The 9,780-nt window shown below is 45.3% G+C and overlaps 1 protein-coding gene across 1 annotated transcript; it reads right to left on the bottom strand.

Moving 5' to 3' along the window:
- Positions 1-2,846: 2,846 nt before the first annotated feature.
- Positions 2,847-9,746, bottom strand: TUBG1 (tubulin gamma 1). The gene is made up of 11 exons (XM_072646536.1): positions 9,496-9,746; positions 8,968-9,080; positions 8,568-8,735; positions 7,920-7,988; positions 7,536-7,615; positions 6,788-6,914; positions 4,810-4,896; positions 4,551-4,700; positions 3,766-3,918; positions 3,508-3,669; positions 2,847-3,293 (listed from the first exon to the last, which is right to left on the bottom strand). The coding sequence occupies exons 1-11, from the start codon at positions 9,542-9,544 to the stop codon at positions 3,096-3,098; spliced, it is 1,356 nt and encodes a 451-aa protein (XP_072502637.1). The 5' UTR covers positions 9,545-9,746; the 3' UTR covers positions 2,847-3,095.
- Positions 9,747-9,780: the final 34 nt, after the last annotated feature.

Below are 9,780 nucleotides of genomic sequence, written 5' to 3'. Positions count from 1 at the left end.
TGGGGAGATTGGGCTTGTGACAACTATTCTTATCATATATGCTTACTAAATATTCTTAAATAAAAGTAATTAAGTCTGACTGAATGATAATGCACACCACTCCAGATGGGGCTCCTGATCCCCTATCTAGAATACTACAAAATCTCAACCCCTCCAGATTTACCCCTCTAGAAGAGAAATAGTCAGCCGACCTCTACCGACCTAACCTTCAGGTTCAAGTATGAGTCAGGTAAGTAGTCTACAGTGGGTATTATATTAAATAGGTGCTTTATTTTGTCAAAAAGCTTTTTCTGTATCTTTTTGTTTTCGAAAGTGTTACATTCATAGTTTTCCTAGTATTGAACCAACCCTGCATTCCTAGCATAAACCCACCTGGCCACAGTGTATACTCTGTCTTAAATATGTTGTTGCAATCTCTTTTCTCATGTTTTGTTCACTATTTTTGTGTCAATATTCACTGTTGATATTGGTCTAGTTTTCTTTTGATGCTTTGGTTTAACTATAAACCTCCCTGGTTTAGGTATTAAGGCAATATCTGTTTCATTAAAGGAATTTGATAGGATCCCTTCTTATCCAATTGTTTTTTACAAAGCTTATGTAAAAATGGAATTAGTTTTCCTTGGAATAAAGATTTGATATAACTCATTTAGAAACCTGTTTGATCTTGTTTTCCCCCCTTTGGGAATTCATTTATGGCTTATTCTATTTTTTTTTCTGATATCAAGTTAAATTATTTCTTGTTCTGTTTATCTGGGTGGTTTATGTTTTTGTAAATAACTATTTCATGTTATTAGTTTTGTTGGCATATAAAAACATTTTTGATAGTTTTATTTCATTTGCTGTGAATTTCTTCATTTTTGATAGTGCCAATGTTTTTACCTTTCTTTAAAAAAAGCAGATTGACAGCTTATTAGCTCTTAGTTTTATCAATTCTTTTTTCTTTTGGTTTTGGTAATCTCTTTTTCTTAGAACTTCCATTTCTTAAACCAGGGTTAATTGGTTACTTTTTTTAAAATGATATTTTTGTTTATTTTTTTGTTATAATATCACCTAGATTTACCTGATTTCAAATCTGGCTTCAGATATCTCCTAGCTGTGTGACCTTGGGTAAGTCACTAAGCCCTTCATCTCAAAAAAAAAAAAATTCACTTAGATTTTCCTCCTCTCTAAGAAAACAACTTTTAAAAATAATTTTTAAAAAAAGAGGATGAGAAAAGTCAAGTTAAAAGGGAGCAACTAAAAAGGGGCACAGGTGCTCATTATCATTATACTCTGCTTCCCTAGGTGGTTGAGACTATTATCTGACAGACACCTCACCTCTGGGGATTCCAAAATTTTGTCCCTCTTTACGCTGCTTCTCATCATGCATGTTTTGATGAGCATCAGAGACAATCCAGCTGTTTTAGAGGGGAGCAAGTAGAAAGCTCAAGACCACAGTGGTCTGAGCCTCCTCCTCCCCACCGGTCAGTCTTCAGTTATCTTGAGACTAATGTCTCTGATTTTCCACCTTCCTTCCTACTAATACTACAGGGACAAAACTTCTTCTCTATCCAAGGGCTTGTTACTACAATGCAGGTGGATAGTTTTTCTAGTTTGTTTAACTGTCAAAATAGCAGAAAAAGGTAATCTTTACACTCTACTCAAGTGGGAAGAATACTGGTATGTGGATGCCTGTCACACATTAATTAGAATTCCTCTATGGGGTGAATGCTCTATCCCCATTCTGAGCTCTTACCAATCAGGACACCAGGAGTTCCACCCATTCTTATTTTCTGGCTTCAACCTTTGTCATTCCTAAAGGTGGTGCGTGAAGCAACAGAAATGGCAATAACAGACTTTACTAATCACCTCTCCATTGGTAGGGCATGAGGGAGTCTGTAGTCAAGGGTTAGCTGAGTCACCAGGGCTGTCACTGACCAGTTCCTGCAGTGGTACCCAATGATCTTCCCACACCTGACACCTGGTGAGGCCATCCCTGGCTAACACTAGAGTTTCCACCCATGGTCACGGACCTTACTTCAGGTAACTCAATGGGCCCAGTTCAGCAGTACAACACATTTCCAACACCATGGTTTGTAAGCACATAGTAGAAAAAGCTCCTAAAGCCCCCTGAGGCTCCAAGAATGTTTTATTTCCTCCCCATTCTCTGGGACTAGAGGCCCAGAACCACATGGAGCTTGTAAAGCCTCTTTCATACACTTATAGACCCAGCGAGGGAGGTTGTACAGCGCCTCACTGATGACTAGAATCCTGTTGCCTAGGAATTCCATCTCCACAAGGCTCTGGATTTTAAACAACCTACACATATTTCCAAAGCAGGCAGAAGGAGCTTACTCAGAGTAGGGTCAACATAGGACAGCCTGCTAGTACTGCTTTTAGCTCGTGGTGACATCCCCTTCCTGGAAAGTCTTGCATATTCTGACCTAGTTGTCTTATTAACTTCCCTGTGTTCTCTACCTGACTCCTGACCTTCTAATCTGACCTCTGGTTCTGATCTTCAAAGTTCTTGTTCTGAGTCCATCACCTGCTTAGGTCTCAACACTGTTAGTAAAGCAACGTGGCCTAAGCCTTGTTGTGGAGATGGAAAGCTCCACAGTGAAGCAAGGCAGCCTGGAATGTGAAGAAGTATCAGAACCATGGATGTAGACGTAAGTATCTCCTGGGCTGGCCCTCTTGTTAGGTCTAGGAGGAGACCTAGGGTGAAGAGGAAACCATCTCAGTCTGTATGTCCAGAATTGGGAAAACAGGAATGGGGGAGGACCTTGTCTCTCAACTACTCCACCTAACCTCCTGTATTGGGAATAAGAGGGTATATGGGTATACCATCCACAATCCACAGACTCCTGTTAGCTCTTACATCCAACGCTTTATTAGAAATAAAGTCTCATCAGAGGGATAGTAATAAGCCTGAGCAGTGGGCTGTTGCCCTGGGTGCTGTGTGTGTAAACACACTGTAGTGAATAAATGAAATCAGGGAAGCCTCTCCTATGTTTCATCCTCAGAACCCTTGGGGCAGAAAGATGGCCAGGTAGGCTATCACAGAGGCACAGCAATAAGGCAGGTAAATGTAGGCCATTGTCCTTGGAGCAATCAGGTCACTGTTCCTGGGTACCCCACGATATGTAGTCAGGCCTGGTGGCAGCATGATACTCATCAATGAGCTGCTGCACAATCTCCCTCGATGTGTCCAGCTCATCAAAATTCTCCTTAAAGATGTCCTCCTTGCGGAACTGCTCCAGGAAGGCCTCTCGCTTTCGTAATTTATCATATTGGCGGCATGTTCTCTCAAACAGCTATGAGTGAGGAAGAGAGAAATGAAGAAGACAAATCACAAAGAATGTAGTAGCACCATGGCTTGGAAGAACCAAAGAACCATAATGATGGGTGTTGACCTTCTATCTCTACCCAAGGTACAAAACCCAGAGGTATGGCAACCGATTAAGGGTTGAGAAAAAATAGTAGCAACAGAGTAAAGGAGAAGAGGAGAAAGGCTTCGATCAGACTCACAGAGGAGATGCTGGTGTGGTTGGCCATCATGAGTCCACTGACTCGGTGGGCAGATGGCAGATAGGGTGACTTCCGAGATAGTGCCACTTGGATGCTTGCTGGGCCCCAAGGGATAAAGTTGGCTAACTTTCGTTCCCGGATCCTTTGCAAGCTCTTATGGACCTAGGGCATGGGAAAAGTACTCTCAGTTGCTGTCCTGAAGGTCCAGAGACTCTCCATTAGCAGTACCAAGGAAGTGTTAGTGGGGGAATAACCCACCTGGGTGGGGTCCACTTCTCCCTGGATAATGTTGAGGATGGCAATGTAGCAATGGTTGGTCTGACGATCCCGGCCTGTGGACACCATCACATTCTTAGGCTGCAGCAGCCGACGCATCACATCCAGCACTGTTGTCTTCCTCACGCTGGCCACCTGAGAAATCAATCATAAGGGGACATGCCAAAGTCTGTGTACTGCCCAGGTACACATAAACACTCCCACACAAAGAAAGCTGACCAGAAGTAGTACAGTAACTTTAGGAAAGCTTCCTGGCCCAAGTTGGATACTAGAACAGACACATTTCTTTCTATCTAGCCCAGGAATCACATTCCAAAGATAGGAGAATGGTCTGAAAGTCTTCATGTTCTCTAGCTTTCAACCTGTACTGGCTACGTTATAAGTGACAAAGCAGAAAAGCTACTGAGGTGGCCACACACAACCTACGTAGCCCTTAATAAAATGGAAGGTGAGGCCTGGAAGAGGTAAGGGATTCATTTCTCTTCAGGCTAGCAAGTCTCAGGCTCAAAACTGAGAAAGGGCAAACTCCAGTACAAGACAGCTGTCTGCAAAGACAGAGAAAGAGATAGGCACACTTTTGTACCAGTCTTCGAGCCCCAAACCTCTGGGGTCTGCTCCCTGGAACAGGGTCCTGGGACAGCATGGGGGAAAAAGTGGGGGTTAGACCTGTCCAGACTCTGCCTGGCAGGCAGTGACCCTGGCAGAGCCATGGTGGGGGGGGAAGGGGGTAGGAGTGGAGGGAAGCAAGAGACAAGGCAGATGCTTACCGACTGATCAGTGGTGAGGGGGGTGTAGCCAGTCATGAGGAAGTGGAGCCTGGGTGTGGGGATAAGGGAGGCAATGAGCCCGATGAGGTCATTGTTCATGTAGCCAGGATACCGGAGGGTAGTGGTGCTGGCTGACATGATGGTGGACACCTGTTGGGGAGGAGAGCCATACCACTGGTCACAGTCCACAAAAGAGTATCACCCCTTTCCCTAAGACCATTCCACAGCAGGGAGGGATGGAAACAAAGGAGAAGCTCACCAGCTGGTTGATCTGTGAGAAGGATGGGTTCTGGATATGCAGTCTGTCTGTAGCAATCCGATTCAGAGCTGTGTTGTCCAGCACAACCTGAGGAGAGGGGTAAAGATCAGAAGAAAGTCCCCCTACCTGGGCGGGGGGGAGGGGGGGGCTACCTGAGGAATGGGCCAAGAGCTTAATTTCTCCAAATTATCATAGAACACACGTTGTCAGATAACTTTGCCTGAGGCTGGGTTACTAGGATTAATTCCCCAAGAATTCCAAAGCTAGAAAAACCATTTGTATTTACAAAGTAGCCTATCCGAGAATACCTAGCATTTAGGGGAGGAGAGGGAAGATCTGTCTCAGATGATGCAAATGTCTTGATTCTGGAGTAGGACCCAATCTCTTAACCCTGTACTACCTTCATTCTTATCCCTTCCCAGTCTGGACATTAAAATTACCTAGTTAAACTTTTCACTGTCCTCTTTTCATGAATCCCTTGACCCCTTTCCCATTGATGCTCACACCCTGCTAGACCCTATGTGTGGGATGCATTAGTCCGATCAATTGTCTTCTTGTAGTCCGACCCATGTGATGCTGAATGCAGATGAAGGAAATCATGCAACCAAGCTGACTAGATCCACCATAAATTTATTTTATCTAAACTCAATTGGTTCAGTAAGATAATCCTTTTATTTCTCCCTATTTGATAGAAACTGTACCAAACCTAAACACTTAAAGCTGCACTAAGGCTTTTGGGACACCCTGTATACCCAGGTCTAGTCTCTCGTCACCCATCTCCAATTGTCTTAGATAATTCAAACTGGAAGTTTGCCAGGCATCTCAAACTCAACATGTTCAAAACTGATTTTGTTCTCTTTCCCCTACAAACTCATCCTTCTTCCAAACTTCTCTATTTCTGTCAAGGGCACCACCATTCTTCTAGTCATCCAGATTTACAACTTAGACTACATTCTTGTCTTCCTCCCCTTCACCCCATATAGCAAATCAGTTGCCAAGTCTTATCATTTCCACATCTACAAGATCACTTCACTCTGTTCCCTTTTCTCTATTCACATGGTCAACATCCTAGTTCAGACCCTCATCACCTTTTGTGTGGATTAGGGCAAACAGTCTCCTAATTAGTATTCCTGACTCAACCCTTTCCCTTTTCCTATCCATTTTCTAAACAGCTTCCAAAGTGATTTTCCCAAAGTACAAGCCTGACCTTAAGAGGCAGCACTGCATAGGGAATTGAAAGCTGGCCTCAGTGTCTGTCAAAGATCTGAATTCAAATTCTGCTTCTGATACAAACTGGCTGAACACTTGACCTCTCAGTGTCCCAGGCAATTCTCTGAGTTGCTAAAAAGGTACAAGGAAATGCTTTGGCAGAGAAAGTTCCTCCATGGGATTTCCCACACTTATAAAAACACAGAACAAGTTAAAAAAAAAAAGCCTAGTCACCTCTTTCTCCTATTCAATAAACTCCATGGCTCTCTTCTGTCACTAAAACCAAATAGAATATAAGTTCCGTCTTTAAAGCCCTTCACAACTGGACACCAATCTATCTTTCCAGGTTTATCATATACCAATCCCCTCCCCTAACTCTACGGTCTAAACTGGCCTTCAGACAATCCCATGCCATACTCTGATCTCTCATCTCTGCAACTTTGCACTGGCTGTGGCCTATGCCTAGAATGCACTCCCACCTTCAATCTAACTCATCAAATCCCATGTGTCCCTTGAAACTCTAAAGGCCCTCCCCTTCCTCCGCCGCCACCCACCTATTAGTGCTCTCATCCTAAACCTTCCCTTGTATTTCCTTCACAAACACTCATTTATGTAGATTCTTTCCCTATTAGAATGCTCTTTGAGAGCAGGGTCTGTTTCACTTTTGTCTTTGTAACCTTAGTGCCTAGCACAGTGCATGGCTGTACTTGGTGATTAGTAAGTGCTCAGAATTCTGACACTCAGACTTCTTTCCTGGACCAGAGCTTACCACACAATCTGCATTCTGTGTCAGCCGCTTGAGGGTAAGCAGCGAATTATATGGCTGTACAACAACGTCGCTCATCTCATCTTGGTTCGGAAATACTGAGTACGTCTGCACCAGCTTCTTGGGATATCTGTGGGCAGGAAGCAAATGAAAAAAGGAGGAGTTGGGAGGGGAAATCACAAGGAACAAAAGTGATCCTCTGCCTTCCCTTTCTACCACTTCCCTGGCTGTTCAGGTACAGTGGTGTGACTGATAGTTGATTTTTGGAGAGTTTGAGAGAACGGAGCAGTTCAGTAAAATGGAATAAGCCGACTTCTGGATTTCATTCTCTAGATGAAGGGTAGGGTACCTGCAGCCTCAAGGCCAAGTGCAACCCTTTGATTGAATCCAAACTTCACAGAACAAATCCCCTTAATAAAAGGATTTATTCTGTAAAACTTGGATTCAGTCAAAAGGCTGCACCCAAGGACTTAGAAGACCACATGTGGTCTCAAGGCCACAGGTTCCCTAGACCCTCTTCATGGCACAGTTCCCAACTCTAATATGATACAACCAACTTGTGGTTGTAAGTCTGCCTTCTCTGCCAGCGGAGGGGAAGGATATTTCTTTTCTTCTTCCCAAAAGGTAATATATAGTCCAAGGCATCATCTGGTCTTAATTGCCAAAGAGATTAGTGTTTTTTCTTGGGAAGTGGATAAGAATTAGTCCAAGATCTCCCTCCCTCCCCTATCACACATACAAAAACACTTACCTGTCATTCAGTCGTTCCAGAAGGTAAGAGCCAAGGCCAGAGCCTGTTCCCCCAGCAATAGAATGACACAGGACAAAGCCCTATTGGGGAGACAAGAGAATCCATTATTAGTATATACAGAGTGAAACCTCACTTCCCATACCTACCAAGGCCTCACCCCTCATCCCCAATCAGTACAACTTAGGGGTTTCAGTGGAAGAGGAACATAGACCATTTTCTATTCCCATAAGACTCCATGTTTGTGTGAATAAAGCCTATGACCCAGAGTAAATACTTATTAGTCTGTTGTTTAATCTACTGACACCATAAAGAACCATTCACCCCCATTCCCAACTCTACCACTTTTCTTCCCATTTCCTTTTCCCCTGTATCACAGGCTCCCACCTCTAGGCTGTCACTGCCATCTGCCTCCCGGTCTATGATGTCAAAGATGTCTTCATGAATCTTTTCCCCCTGTATGGAAATGAGAGGGTCAAAGGGCTTTTAGCCACAGAGTGTCCATCCCCCCAGTTTTTCTCCACACATAGCAGCACTGAGCTACTCCCCCAGATGCATACACCTTCCTTAGAGGCTATGTCCTAATTCCAATAAAAGCTTCCACTACTGACCCAAGATGAAGCTAGTTTGCATGCAATTTGTATGTAACTCATTTAAGACACAGAACTTTTCATAGCCACCAACCTTCTCTTGGCATCACCACTAATTTCCTTTTGCTATGGCAGAGGAAAAATATTGCTTGAGATGACAGATTAGGAACTAGAATAGTCCTTATAAATTATCTTGTTTGATCCACTCAACAGACCTAAAGCAAATGACTTGCCCAAGATCACAAAGGAAATAAATGGAGGATCCAGGATTTGGACACATTATTTGACTGCAAATCTAAGATGCTTTCCACCATAAGCACACTGCCACTGAATTTTCTCTCTGGGGATTCTTCACCCATTTAGAAACACTATTAGGGACTTCCTAGCTTGGGGAATTCATTCATTCCCTGGAAAACAAGGTCTTATGTCAGCCTGGGCTGGGCACCTGTGAGAAGCCACTGGCCCAGTTGTTACCAGCCCCTCCGCCATGTTCAGACAGATAGATATTTTCAGGATTGTAGAGTTTGGCATAGGGAGAGTTGAGAATGGAGTGGATCACTCGAGGCTCCAGGTCCAGCAGCACAGCTCTTGGGATGTAGTGCTCATCATCTGCCTATCATAGTGGAGAGAAATGACCCCTTGTTATCCATGACTTACTCAAATCCCAAAGTCCTTGTCCTTTCACACCCCTCTCCCTCTATGGCTCCAGTTCCTTTCTATTCTAGGCCAGGCTACTTTGTCCCTCCGGTCCACCTGAATGGCACTCTCTGTTTTCCTGTGCCTAAATTGTGCCCTTCTATTCCCACTCAGTGCCTAATTCCCTGGCCCAGTGCTATAGGGGGCACCTGGTAGAAAAAGACGTCCTTTCGGTCTGTGCCCTCAGTGGCAAATTCTTCCACGATGCCCTCCGGGCTGATGCCATGCTCAGCGCAGAGCTGTTTCCAGAACTCAAACCCAACTGTATGGAGGTGGGGACAGAATGCCTGGGTGTGAGGGGTCCTGCCAGGCATACTAGGTGCTAGAAGACATGATCCCTGGGTCTGGGGGGGAGGGGATACCTGGATTTGGGGAGGGTGTGTTCACACCCCGGAAAGGGATGGGGCAGGATCCCTGAGCCTGGGGGAGGAGGGGTTACCTTCAGGGGGAGGAAGTGATACCTGTATTTTGGAGAGAATATTCACATCACGGAAAGGGAAAGGCAGGACACCTAAGCTGGGGGGGGGCGGGGAACCTGGATGGGGAAGGTGTGTTCACACCACGGAAAGGGAGGGGGCAGGACATCTGAGCCTGGGGGTGAGGGAGGAGTGGGTAAATCCCCAGGAGAATCTGGGAGCTGGTGGAGGGGGCATCTGGATCCCGAGCCCGGCTCTCACTCTGGTTGCCGCACTGGCCCAGTTGCAGGGTGATGATCTCTCGCGGCATGGCTCTCACTTCCCGCGGCCCAGGAGCCTCCTACCTCCAGCAGCTGTATCTACGCCTCGCCCGCCCGCCAACCCGCTACTCCCACCGCGCACGCGCAACACATCCTCCGCGGCGTCTGATTGGTGGTGAGAGTAGCGCGCTCAGAAGGCGAAAGGGAAGTAAACACTTTTCACCGCCTCGAGGCTTCAGTAATGCGCACTGCGCATGTACATCGCCGGCTTCGGCCCTTTCTTTTC

The sequence above is a fragment of the Notamacropus eugenii genome, chromosome 2 (assembly GCF_028372415.1).
Source record: "Notamacropus eugenii isolate mMacEug1 chromosome 2, mMacEug1.pri_v2, whole genome shotgun sequence".
In the NCBI taxonomy this organism is placed as follows: domain Eukaryota; kingdom Metazoa; phylum Chordata; class Mammalia; order Diprotodontia; family Macropodidae; genus Notamacropus; species Notamacropus eugenii.
Note: the sequence above shows the minus strand (reverse complement) of the source record. Positions and strands in the feature narration are given on the sequence as shown.

Coding starts and splice junctions, on each gene's coding strand:
- TUBG1 (XM_072646536.1), bottom strand. CDS start 9,544: ATGCCGCGAGAGATCATCACCCTGCAACTGGGCCAGTGCGGCAACCAG. Junction 8,736..8,967: donor AGGACGTCTTTTTCTACCAG/GTGCCCCCTATA, acceptor CCACTATGATAG/GCAGATGATGAGCACTACAT. Junction 7,616..7,919: donor ATGGCAGTGACAGCCTAGAG/GTGGGAGCCTGT, acceptor TCTCCCCAATAG/GGCTTTGTCCTGTGTCATTC.